The sequence below is a fragment of the Micropterus salmoides genome, unplaced genomic scaffold (genome assembly GCF_014851395.1).
Source record: "Micropterus salmoides isolate LMB-PRFRI ecotype aquatic unplaced genomic scaffold, ASM1485139v1 Ms_hic_scaffold_9, whole genome shotgun sequence".
In the NCBI taxonomy this organism is placed as follows: Eukaryota; Metazoa; Chordata; class Actinopteri; order Centrarchiformes; family Centrarchidae; genus Micropterus; species Micropterus salmoides.
In genome coordinates, this window is record NW_024044681.1 from 2,017,374 (window position 1) to 2,030,883 (window position 13,510).

Consider the following 13,510-nt stretch of genomic DNA (forward strand, 5'->3'; position numbering starts at 1 on the left):
TCCTCCCTGAGAGTTGGATGCTCTGTCGTGTCTCTACGCTAAATAAGAAACTATAGCAGCAGCTGATTAGCTTAGCATAAAGACTAGAAAGGGGGGAAACACCTGTCCAAAGGTAACTAGGCCGCCACACCGCCCCAGTCAAACTTCACCTGAAATAAGCCGCGTTTCCACCAAAGGAACTAGACCCGGAACCAGGAACCTTTGGAGGAGGGACCAGGGTCTGAATTTAGTTCTAGGATCTAGGAGGTTTCTGCACGGAGCTGAAGTCAGTCTCCTCCTCTCCAAAACAAGCGGACAGCTGATTACAGCAGGTAATAAAGCTCGTTAAACATCCCGTTCCTCCGACGCTCAGGCGACACAGACGTGTAAATGTGTAACAAACTTTATCGCGTCTCTTTATTATACCCCCACACAAAAAAAGCTGCTTTAATGGTCAAACACAGCCTGTAGTTTTTCATTATGTTGCCGTCAATCTGATGTTCATTTATAAATGTTGCTCATGGTTACAAATAATGATGCCTGTACAACGCTTAGTACGGCGTGCAGGCCTGCAGCCTACGTCAGCTGGTGAATTTGCCTAATCTTCGCTGGTGAAGGAACCTTTTAGTTCCATGAAAAGAGATCCGGGGACTAAAAAGTAGTACCCGGGTACTTTGGTGGAAACGAGGCTTTAGGGAGGTGGATCAGTGCTCTGAATAAAGTTTTCTCTGGAGTCGAGCAGCAGCTGAAGCACTCGAGGAGGTTTGTGCGTTGAAAGCCTCAAATGCTCAGCACATTCCTGCGATTCCCCGGAGCCCCACGCAGGCCGACAGGAATGTAAAGCATCTGTAAACAGCACACCGTCACTCCTGGGTCCTGGTTTCCTGAGCTCCCGCTTCCAGACGCAAGACTGAACAGGACAGTTTAGAGAAACTTAGATTTACTCTGCAGAGGCTGCTGCTGCCCCCGTCAGGTCGCTCCCATCAATAACAAATATTTCACCACGTTGACTCCATTTACCAGAATTAACCAGGAAGCAGAAGGGCCACTGTTGAGCACTGAGAACGTTTGAATTTAGGAGTGTAGTGACATTTATTTTAAATAAATTCTACACCAGCTGGGTGAAAGACCACACTCTGGTGTTTAGCTCTTGTAGTCTGTTCTCTGTTGCCTTGTAGCTGACCTCGGTGTATCGCTGTCCACTCCTCCTGCCTCCCCTCCTGCCTCACCCCTCAGTTTCTCACCCGTTTTGTTGCCTTTGCTCCTGAGGTTTTTTGCCCTACAACCTTGTTTTGTTTGTTTTTTTTCCCGATCCCCTCTGTGCTTCTTTAAAAAAAAATAAAAATAAAAATCCAGGAGCCAATCGGATCGTGATCGCGGACTCCAACATCCTGCAGCCGGTGGGTCTGACGGTGTTCGGGAACCACCTGTACTGGATCGACAAGCAGCAGCAGATGATCGAACGCATCGACAAGACGACGAGGGAGGGACGCACCAAGATCCAGGCTCGCATCGCCTACCTGAGCGACATCCACGCCGTCCACGAGCTGGACATGAGGGAGTACGGTGAGTCCCCGTCACAGCACCAGGTCTTTACAGCAACGTCTTGTTTTAGAAATACAAAATGGAAACAGGCTGGTGTTTTATCTTAGAACTGTACTGGATGTTCCTGAAGCTGCAGGTGAATAGGGTAAAAAATTTAACTAACAGATATCGCCATGAAACTTTCCTAGTTGATTACTTACATTCAGACAATATTTTTTTGTATTACACGTTTTCGGAGATTGTGTGTTTAAATATGCTAATGAGGCCGTATCTAATTAAATATGCGCTAATTTGCATCTATTAACACCTGAAATCTGAACACTGGATTAAGTCAGGTTCAAAATTATTGTTTATTTTGTTGACATATTAGACTCAAATGTTTTTACAGAGGGGATTTTGGATATCTATGCTTTCATAAGTCAGAAAATACTCAACAGGCATTAATAAAAATCTATTTTCGCCATGTTTTGGGGAATAAATTGTTCTATAATTCAGGTGCTGAATGGTATATGAACAAACCCCTCTGTAAACACCTTCAGAATAAAGTCAGGAAGACAACTGGGAAATTTGGTGTATATAACTGCTGAATTTCAGGCTCAAAGTCAAAAATCAATATTTAGAAGACCAATATCTGATCAAATCCTTAACAACAATAATATAGAACATCTAAAACATATTAAACTGATAACTGAGTAACAGCATGTCTGAACAGTCACACAGACACGTGACGCATCTAAACCAATCACGATGTCAGAAATTGACACTAGCCAATGAGATTTCAGGCTTAGCTTAAATCCAGCTTTATGCTTTCATGATTTGTTTCTGGTACAAATGAAATAACTAGGGATGCACAGAAATTCTTGGATGTGGAGAGACTATGGCGGGGGGTCCGGGGCCCGAGGGGGTCTGGTGAAGTAAATTCCATGAGTCCATTTATTTTTAATGGACACATGTAATATGTTTTCTACTTTCTGTGAATATAATCCAATTAATATTATTTCCATCCTGTCCAGACGCCTTATTTTGAAAACTGGACGTTGTCACATGTGTTTCCTCCTCGCGCTAAATCCATCCAGTCCGACCCGGTCTGATAAATAATGTTGGATGTGGTTCTCGTCTTCACAGCCTCTCTTCATACTAAAGAGACAAACTGACAGGATAAAGTCTCTAACCTGCCTGTCAGCTCGCTCTGGGCCGCTTCACTTACCGTAAAGGCTTGAATACGTGTGCACTCCAAATTTAGCTGGCTTAATCAGCTTCTCACAGACGAGAGACAGAAACACTCACAGCGGTTCTTTTCTAAGAAGTCAGCCACAGATGGAGCGGATGTGCTGGGAGACGATTCAGCAGAACAGCGTCTGCAAACGGCGACACTTTAAAATGCTTCCACACTGCCGACATGTCAACGTAATTGTTCGGTAAAATTTATTCAGTGTTTTTTTTTTTTGCTATTTTCGGACGATTAATTTTGGTGGCCGAACATTTGGTGCATCTCTAGAAATAACCGTATTTGGATCCGGGCAGGAGGGAGAGAGCTTTCCATCGGTGCCGGTGAGCGGGAGGAGACGTTGGAAATTTTTAGCAGAAATCTACAGACTCTCGGAGACGAACTGCAGTAAAATAAACTACTTAAATGTATCTTTGGATGTTTTCTTTCCACTAGTCTGAAAGAAGACATGTTAAGGAAGCAAAATCTGAAAATGGACCAGAGCATTGTCTGTGTTTCACCTTACGAAGCTCTGTAAAAAGATATATCACATTTTGGTAAGTATTATTAACGGCTAAGACCTGAACGTCACCTTCCTCCCACCAGCTTGGTACACTAAACTGTAAATCCTCACCTGAGCCTCCGTCCCTGCAGGTAAACACCCGTGCACCTGGGACAACGGCGGCTGCTCCCACATCTGCATCGTGAAGGGAGACGGGACGACTCGCTGCTCGTGTCCCGTCCACCTGGTGCTGCTGCAGAACGAGCTCACCTGTGGAGGTAAGTGTCGCTAAATGACCCTTTAAATCAAGATCCACTTACTGGTTTTCACAGGGCTGATGGTGCGTTCCAAAACCCACGGAAGCAACAGTAGTGAAGCTGTGGTAACGTTATCTGATTACATCTGTGGACGTGTTGCTGCGGTGTTTGTATGTGCAAAATCGTTATGATCTGGTAGACGCATGACCAGAGGCATCAATCTTGGTTTTCCAACGTAAATCTGTTGTCGTACTGGAACGCCGTCATTCCCAGCGCCGACCTCAGAGGTAAACCGAACATGAATCTGACGGTCTCGTGGTCCTCCCTCAGAGCCCCCCACCTGTTCCCCGGAGCAGTTCTCCTGTAAGTCCGGCGAGGTGGACTGCATCCCTCAGGCGTGGAGGTGCGACGGCTATTCCGAGTGCGACGACGGCAGCGACGAGGACGACTGTCCCGTCTGCTCCGAGTCCGAGTTCCAGTGCGACAGCCGGCAGTGCATCGACCTGAGCCTGCGCTGCAACGGAGACAACGACTGCCAGGACCGCTCCGACGAGAACAAGTGTGAAGGTGAGGCAGGTAGGACGTCTGCTCGGGGACGGGTATCATGTGGACATGTTCTGTTTGGTCCTTTGATCATCTGCTGAGACCGATCAGATATTTATTGGTGCTTAAATGATTATTAAATGAACATTATTCAAAACATTTAAAGGAAAAACAGCAAATTCTTCACATTAGAGAAACTGCAAAATTAATTTTCTGTCAATAGAGTAAGTGATTAACCGACTAATCGTTTCTGCTGTACTTGGAGATTTATAACAAAACATCATATTTTATAAACTCTTCATTAGGGCTGGACGATGCGGCCAAAAATGTAATCACGATAAGGATCAAATTGTTATTTCTCTTGAGTTTAAAGGCAGTTTGAAGAAACCTGATGGTTAATTGTGGTTTTAAACTTTTCTTTATGGGCAACACTTGAGGCCAAACAGTGAATCACATCACAACATTCAAAACAATTAGGATAAAATCTTTGTCAACAAATACGCACAAGTAAAATGAAGTAAAAGCTTTTTTTCAGTCCTCTTTTCTCAACAAAGTCCCAATTTATGTAAAATTCAAGAGAATAAATCAAAAATTTATTGAATATTTTTTGAACATTTGTTATATTGTTATTGAAAAAAAATATATCTCAGTAATTATTGTTATTGTTTAATTGTCCAGGCCTACTCTTTTTAATCTTAATCTGAAAATCTGTACAGCTGTCAGATCCATGTAGTGAAGCACTACCCTTATTAAACCTCTTGAAGGTGTTCGTTGCTGTGAACTGTTGCTGTTCGTGCTGCGAATTAAATTGACTACAATTAGTCAATTTAATCGATTGGTTTCAAACTATTAAATGAATCACCAACTATTTTTATAATCAATTAATTGTTTTCAGCCTTTTTTTAAAGGAAAAAAACGTCCAAATTCTGATTCCAGCTTCTAAAATGTGACTATTTTCTGGTTTATTTTCTCCTCTGACTGTAAACTGAATATATTTGGGTTGTGGAAAAAACAAGTCCTGTTGAGCTTTGGGACGCAGCTTTGAATAAACTCCTAACAAAGAAAGAAAGAAAGAAGCAGCGTTTAGAATCAGACGCCGTGTATTGATCACTTTGCTGATCAAGATGTGAAAGAGAGAAATAATTATAAAAAGTTGACAAGTAGAAAATGTCGTGTGTGGAAAATATGTTCAGTATGTGACAGAAGAGGCGCCTGTGGGTAAACGCGGCTGACGAGCGTCTTCGTGATGGTTTAACGTTTGTCTTGCAGTTCGATGTCCCGCCGACCAGTTCACCTGCTCCAACGGTCAGTGCATCGGGAAACACAAGAAGTGCGACCACAACATGGACTGTACGGACAACTCTGACGAGCTCGGCTGCTGTGAGTCTCCACCTGCTGTCGGATCTCAGCGTCTGACCTGTTTCTAATTTCTAGCAAGGAAGTCAAGGAAGGTTAAAATCAAGGGCAGCTGGACAGGCTCCTGACTGGCAGGGAGTCACAGCTGTTTAACCTCCAAACCACCGCTTGTTAGTTTTATTTATTCTAGCGCACATTAGCCTCGCCGTGTGAGCCGCTCTGCTCTGTTCTCTAGTATATTTATTAGGGGTGTAACGGTACACAAAAATCACAGTTCGGTTTTTATGGTTCGGTTTATTTTCATACAGTAAGGAGAGAAAAAAATGCAAATATTAAATTACTGCTGGCTTATTATGAAGTTTACAATTTTTTAAACAAACTTCATAATTACACATAATAAATAAATTATATAAAATAAAAAAGAATATGAAATACAATTAAATCTTTGGATTCATTCTCGCTCTTTAAAATATTTATTGAAAGTTTCTTTCTTTTCAGTTTTATTTACAGCATTAAATGTTGAATTTTGTATCATAATAGGCTGCATATTGACTTATTGGGATAAAAGCGGTAGTTCTATGTAAAATGAGTCGTCGAGCTCCCCCATATCGCCAAAATTATATCATCCTACTTTCATAACGCCACTGCGAAGATTCGACTGTGAGATTGACAGGCGAATCAGGCTCCGCCCATCGAAGCATCGAATCTTCGACTATTTGCGATCAGCCCTAAGCCCTAATATTTATTTATTTTGAACGTGTTGCGTGTCCAAATAGCAACAAATGCGACACGCCACTCCCGGCAACACACACACGCCACGTTTGAAAGTCTATTGACTGAACGCTTCCTGATATAATTAAAATGCAAACAGACGCACACAGATTTCTTCCTTTTATTAGAGAGATGATTGTGTGAAATTTTAATAACGGTGCTCGTTCATTTAGCAGCAGTGATGCTGAATATAGGGGTCACGTTATGTGCACGCCACAGACTGTGCGATGTTCGCCTTTTGCTTACCGTCGACCTTATATTATAAATTAAGATTAATTTCATGGGCTTTTCACATTTGTGGTTCGGTAAAAAAATATATAGTTTAGCATATTTATATATAAATATTCATATATTTTTGTGTATTTCTGTATTTAATGTGCTGAACTGAACATTTTAGTGAGGAAACTTTAAACAACTCTGTTTTCTGGGACTCATCTATGTTGTTAATCTGTATTAACGTGTTTTGATGTCTCTGTTCTTCTTCTGTGGTTTCAGATCCGACAGAGGAGCCGCCTCCTCCGTCCAACAACACCATCGGCTCCATCGTGGGCGTGGTCATGGCGCTGTTCGTGGTGGGCGCCGTGTATTTCGTGTGTCAGCGCGTCCTCTGTCCCCAGATGAAGGACGACGGCGAGACGGTCACCAACGACTTCGTGGTCCACGGGCCGTCGTCTGTGCCGCTGGGATACGTGCCGCACCCCAGCTCGCTGTCCAGCTCGCTGCCAGGTGGGGCGGCCGACACGGCGTTCGTTACCTCTTAACTCTTCGTTTAACGGATGTGACGCTGACGCTCGTTTCTAAAACACTTTCGCAGGTATGTCCAGAGGGAAGTCTGTGATTGGCTCCCTCAGCATCATGGGCGGCAGCAGCGGGCCCCCGTACGACCGCGCTCACGTCACCGGGGCCTCGTCCAGCAGCTCGTCCAGCACCAAGGGCACCTACTTCCCCCCGGTGAGTTTTCAGCTCCTCCCACTGCATCAATCATCCATGGTCAAGTGTTCTGTCAGAGGTTCATCTTTATTTCCTGAGTGCTTCTTAATTCAGACAAACATCAGACTCCACAACTTATTTAACGGGTCTTTAAATTCGCTTTATTTTCAAAGAGGTTTGGTGGAAAGAATCACGTTTATAATGATTAAAAGTAAAATATCAGCAGTTTTTAATTTGTTTTCTTGGGTTTAAATGAAGCAGCTTTAATGAAATTTAAAGAAAGCAAACTGCTTTTAAACGCAACTGGTACGAAAGTGAAACGAGGGATCATAAAGCGTCGCTGCGGTTCTGCAGATAACGTCGGTTATTTAGTTTTATAGCCTTTTTGTTCAGAGTGAAACTGACGTGTCTTTTCTCGGTACAGATCCTGAATCCTCCTCCGTCTCCTGCCACGGTCCGCTCCCAGTACACCATGGAGTTTGGTTACTCCTCCAACAGTCCCTCCACACACAGATCCTACAGGTACTCGCAGACTTCACTGAAACTGATTCCTGAAATCCACAAACTGCTCCCATTGTTTTCCATCTCACAGAGCTGCTTTCAACTGCAGTCTGCTTCTTTGCTTTTCAAGTCTTGAACGCTCGCTGGGTTTAAATCCTTCGCAGCTCCGTTTGTAGCTTCTTCACCTGAGACACAACTCGAGACCTTAAGCCTGATTTATACTTCTGCGTCGAGTCTTCCTGTTCAGCCCTCGGCTAACTTGAATGGGGATAAAATAAAAAAGACGTCGCCTCTCATTCATTGTGTTGTTTCTCTCTCTCTCTCTCTCAGTTACCGCCCCTACACCTACCGCCACTTCGCCCCCCCAACCACCCCCTGCAGCACGGACGTGTGCGACAGCGACTACACGCCGGGACGCCGGGCGCCGCTCAAGTCCAGCTCCGCCGCCGCCGCTAAGGGCTACACCAGCGACCTCAACTACGACTCGGAGCCTTTCCCGCCGCCGCCGACCCCCCGCAGCCAGTACCTGTCGGCGGAGGAGAACTGTGAGAGCTGCCCGCCGTCGCCTTACACCGAACGCAGCTACTCCCACCACCTCTACCCGCCGCCGCCGTCGCCCTGCACGGACTCCTCGTGAGCTAACCCCCCCCCCCCCTCCCTCGGCACGGCTCCGCCCCCTCACTGTAAATAGCAATTGTGCATATAAAGAGGTTAAAAATGGGAAGAGAGACTGATGAGGAGGCGCGAGACGAGAAGAGGAACAAAAAAGGAGGAGCTGCAGAACATTTGTACAGTGAAAAAGAGAAAAAGCATATTTATATATTTTCTATACAGTGTTTACTGATGACGCCATCGAGGTTTGTATTAAGAAATTTGTAAATTTTTTTTAAGAAAAATGTTTTATTAAAATCATCACAAATATAAGTTGCCTTAAAAGCAGGAGGAGAACGAGGCTGAAGGACAAACAGCAGGACGATTTAACTTATCCGATGCCAAATATGAAAAACATCAATCGCTACAGGAGAAGAAGAGAAAAGCCCCCCACCCCGCCCTCCCGGAGGCGGCCATCTTGTCTGTAGTTACCATGTAAACTGGAACGCTGGAGAACGTGGTACTGGGTCTTTGATTTAAAAATTTACCTCCTCGTTTTACAAAAAACGGTTGTGTCTGTCGTGGATGTGAGTCATGTGACACCAGGTTCTGAAAGGTGAAGCAATAACACTAACGCAAGGCACATATTTATTACCCAAGTATTGGCGAGGCTGCAGAGCTAGAGTACGGAGGCCCTGGAGGGACACGAGGGGAAGGTCCCGAAGATCTCAAGACAATCTGCCTTTTTTTTGTTTTTGTTTTTTTAGCAGAACTCCGCTTGTCCCTTCAGGGCCTCCGTACGCACAAATCAAATTTTTTTTTCCCACTACACGCTAAGAGATCAGGCCGCTGAGAACATGACTCGCATCCCATACGGTTTAAACCAAAACGCACGCTCGTGTGTGACATTTCCTGTCTCGTTGAAACGTTCGAATGCTCGACTGCAACTGTTTTAAGTGAAAACGACCCAAAGCTGCATCCGTCACTCTCTCCCTCCACCTCTTGGTTTTAATCTTGTTGTTTTGTTTGTTTTTTTTAACCCCTTGTTGTCAAACACGGAGGAAGCAGCAGCGTCTCCCTCCAAGAACACGATCTTGTGCCTGACCAGTTACAACATCTTCATATGCTTTTTTTTTTATTTTAAATGTTTTATGTTGTTGGTACTTTGAGAAAAAAAAAAACACAAAGGAAATCCAGTGCCCACTAAATGCTATATAGTATTTTTGTACCACATATTGTGTAGATAACGTATTTATAAGCTATATAGAAAAAAATCATTGTAAATCTGTCCATTGAACTCTTGCAGTACTTTTCATTCCGTCTTTTTTTATATTGCCTCATTATATTTTTCTACAGAATATCACTTCAAACGTACGCCGACAATCTCAGACCCGTCAGCTCGAAGAACATATCCAGGTTTTTTAGCGTCTGTTCGAGTCAGTCTGACGTTTGAAAGACTGTTGATCTTTTTTCTTTTTTTTTTTAACGCTGTGGAGGCAGAAAGCCGGGACCAGAGGCCAAACAGGAGGCGGCATCCGTTCTGTTGCCTTTTTACGCAGTTTTTCTGTAAATCTGTTCTTGACTTTATGCTTCTCGTGACGACCAGAAATATATTTTTCAAAATGACTCGTAGCGAGCGACCCGTTTGTTTTGTTTTCTGAAAGTCACAAAGAGAAAAGTAACACCAGCATGAATTTGACAATCTCAATGCTTTACACATCAACACACCACTTCAGGCTCATTACTCACAAAGGTCGTTTTCTTTTCTTCACATTGAAAGCACAAAACATCCTGTCTTAATGAGGCATTTTACTGTTTTCATTTAAAGAGACAATTCCTCTCGTTTTCCAGAGATTATTAAATCATCTCTGAACAGTGGCGTCTGTTCTCGGCTCATTTAATCCTACCATTGGTTAGAGCCGGGTATCGTTTGCCGATACAACCTGACATTTTGGAACAGATACCAAAGCCCTTTTTATTATTATTCTTTGAGGAATATAAAAAGATCTAAAGAGCCAGCGAAGTTCTGAAACATTCTTGTTAGTTTGTGTGCACACAAGACACAAACTTTAACATTTTGTTAAGTTATTGTCTTAGTGATGCAGTTATTATCTATTGTTTCGGGGCACATATTGATATGTTGGGCGCCAAAGTTATAATCGTGGGCCCAGATAATTTAAGAAATTTACACAAATTCTTGTGTTAAGAAATATATTATACTTATGGGCTTCAGGCGGCTCCGTAGAATGACTTGTTCTGGAAAACAGTGAAATAATTAAACCATACTCCCTTCAGTTTTTTGCTCATTTAAGAGGAGTCGGGTTTTTTTACATAACATTATTATTATTATTCAGAACAGAACCAGTGAAGATGCCAATAGTCCAGTTCCCCTTGGACCAGTGCATGAATATGTCTTTTTGGCTCCCTGCTGCCTCCATACTTCCTCAGCATCTGTCCACACCTGTCGGACAGCTGAGGACCTACCTGTGGTACAATCACTACACATCCAGGTGTGTTTTCATGCCGACGGCGCTCATAAGCATCACACATACACACACGAACATTTTTGGGGAGACGTTCTCATTCTCTAAACTGCACTTTACAGGACGTTTATTTTTTTATCTTGACTTCTGGTACAGAACTTCAATTTTGTCGTGCAGCTGGAGGAAAGTTGTGAACGGAGTCCGAAACTGATGACTGACTTGGGGAAGAGGAGTTTTTATAGTCTGGTTGGTGTCGAGGAACTTTTTTTTTTTTTTTTCTTTGGTAAATTGTTTCCTCAAACAAATAAATTGAGCTCACTATGCTTATTTTTTATTTTGCTATGCTTATATTTGTCCTTAATTTAGTGACTCAAACCTTCAGTTTTACCTCATTGCTCTCTTGGATTAATGATTTGTACAGTTTTGTTTAAAGGCTAAATCACTCTGTGTTCTCCTCTGAGCGGAGTTGTTTCTTCAAAAAATAGTTTTTTGAACTGGGAAAACATCTGAAGTATCACAAACGTAGTGAAACAATCTGTCGTCCTGATGTGTGATACGGGATGTCAAAGGTGACAATATTAAGACAAAATCCATTTAATTCAGACAAAGATCAAATGAAACTACTGAATCTAAAAGCACTCAAAGTGACACAATTAGGAATTTTAGGGAATTAATTAAGTAATCTGAGTACTTGATTTAATATTTTAAGGGAACCAAGAAAAATCCCAGCTTTGAGGGTATAAATCACTAAACTGAAGGAGTGAAATCACTGATTATTGATATGTTGGGCTGGGTGTCGCGTTACGGATCTTTGTACCAAAATGTTTTTTCTAAACCTTACTTTAAGAAATAGAAACACTTATTTGGAGCCAACTTTCAAGCCGCCAAAATGAGAACTTTGTCCAGATAAATAAAGTTTAAATTCTGCCATTTTTATATTTATATTGTTAATTAGGGGCATTTTATGTTTTGACTTGACGGCTGACAGTAGAGGGATGACGTGATGTTTACTGGACGCCACGAAAACGTGCAAATTTACATTTTAATCGTGAGAAAAGAAAATTCAACAAGATTCTCAAACTGACTGATTAATGTTAACTTTTACTACCTCAGTGCTGTGGACAGAATTCGGTGCAAATAAGTGTTTCGCTTCGATACCCGGCCTTTTCGAAACTCCTGTCTTCTTTTAGGGCTTCACAGATTTGACAGAAAGGTACAGTAAAAGATAAATATGTAATGACGACACCTGGCTGAGTGAAACGAGACAAAATCAAGACGCCTCAGCGTGTCGTTAAAACGTGATTTGACTTGAAAATGGACATTTTGTACAGATTGAGACGAACATGGTTGAAAGCAAAGAAAGTAGAAATGTAAAAAGATTAAAAAAAGGTTGTCAATTTTTTTTTTTCTTTTCAAAGCACTTTTGTCTCCCGGTTTTATCTGAGGTTTCGACAGGAAAACAGAGATTTGTTTTTTTGTTTTGTTTTTTGAAACGCTATCCTTCGTCATTTTGCTCTCATGGAACTTTGCGAGGACGTTTTGTGGAGGCGACCAACATTTGGTGCGTCGTGTTTCGTTTAATTTCCACTAAAAGTCTAAGTTTTTAAACGATGACTGCTTCACCTGTAAGCCAGAGATTCAGATGGACCTGTACATCTCATCCAGCTACCACTATAAGCTGTTGTAACTCATGAAATGCTGATTTTCTTTCCCTTTTTGTTAAATATAAAGTGAGTGAACTTAAAATGAGCGTCTGTGTGCTGATTGATTTTTTTTTTGGGGGGGGGGGGGTTGGATTAACGCCGCTGACACTTTTTTAATCATTCACAATATAATTTTGCAAAGAGGAAATTTCTTAACCTGGTGTTGTCTTAAGGGTCAAAATTGACCTGCCCCTTTTGTTTAACAGCAGAGGGGGGAAAACTAAATAATATTTGTTTCCAACTTTGAAAATTTGATGAGTGAATTAAAAAAAATTGCCTTTGTTCATATTTTCACGTAAGCTGTAAACCACCTGGGTAGAAATATTGTCTTAGGATCATTTTTGACTACCTGGTTATAAAATCACCACAAAAACACACATAAAAATGGGGAGTTAAGTCCACACAAGGGTTTGAACTACTGTTGAGATTTGCATGAAATTTGAGTAATTTGTTTCTTCTAAAACAAAATGTAAATGTTGATTTGACATTTAAAATGTTACATCCTTAATCTAAACTTTTCTTAAATCACTAATTTACAAGATTTAACTTTTTGCATTTTTCATTAAATTTTGGCTTTACAAGCAAAATATTTCCCCGATTAAATTAAGGTTATGTATTTAATATTATATACAAAATTCTCATCTGGTTCCTTTTAATAAAAATGTTTATAAATCCGAATACAAAATGTATAAAATCAGTTTTCAGTTTTCACCAGTTTGAATTTAAGTTTCCAAAACCAAAATGTACATCACAAACTAAACCTTTGGTATTATTAAATGTGTTTTGTGTTATACGTAATGCGTATTTGTCATTAGGGCGGCAACTAATGATTATTTTTATGGTAAAAAGTGTTTCAGTGTTTCCCTAAACCGCAAGATGACGTCCTCGAAGATCTTTGCTTGTCCACAACACAAATATATAAGTTTACTGTCATAGAGGAGGAAAGAAACCAGAAATATCCAGATTTGAGAAGCTGGAATCAGAGAATTTTGACATTTTTGCTTTAAATGAGGACTCGCAGAGATGAATCAATTATCAAAATAGCTGGGAATTATTGTAATAGTTGACAACTAATCCATTAAGTGACTAATCTTTGCAGCTTTACTTTTCAGTCATAATTAAAACAACTACCTAATAGTTTT

At 41.5% G+C, this 13,510-nt stretch overlaps 1 protein-coding gene across 2 annotated transcripts in view; it reads left to right on the forward strand.

Annotated features, from left to right (window-relative positions):
* The window catches only part of lrp6 (low density lipoprotein receptor-related protein 6), a 47,393-nt gene extending 38,422 nt beyond the window's left edge, over positions 1-8,971 (forward strand). Inside the window, exons 16-23 of one of the 2 annotated variants that reach the window (XM_038707625.1) lie at positions 1,336-1,545; positions 3,386-3,511; positions 3,821-4,066; positions 5,303-5,413; positions 6,656-6,886; positions 6,975-7,111; positions 7,515-7,612; positions 7,922-8,971. In XM_038707625.1, coding sequence (XP_038563553.1) covers positions 1,336-1,545; positions 3,386-3,511; positions 3,821-4,066; positions 5,303-5,413; positions 6,656-6,886; positions 6,975-7,111; positions 7,515-7,612; positions 7,922-8,228 — 1,466 coding nt within the window. In that variant the 3' untranslated portion in view covers positions 8,229-8,971. The remainder of the gene's footprint in view (positions 1-1,335; positions 1,546-3,385; positions 3,512-3,820; positions 4,067-5,302; positions 5,414-6,655; positions 6,887-6,974; positions 7,112-7,514; positions 7,613-7,921) is intronic. The other variant, XM_038707627.1, reaches the window with a different exon arrangement.
* Positions 8,972-13,510: the final 4,539 nt, after the last annotated feature.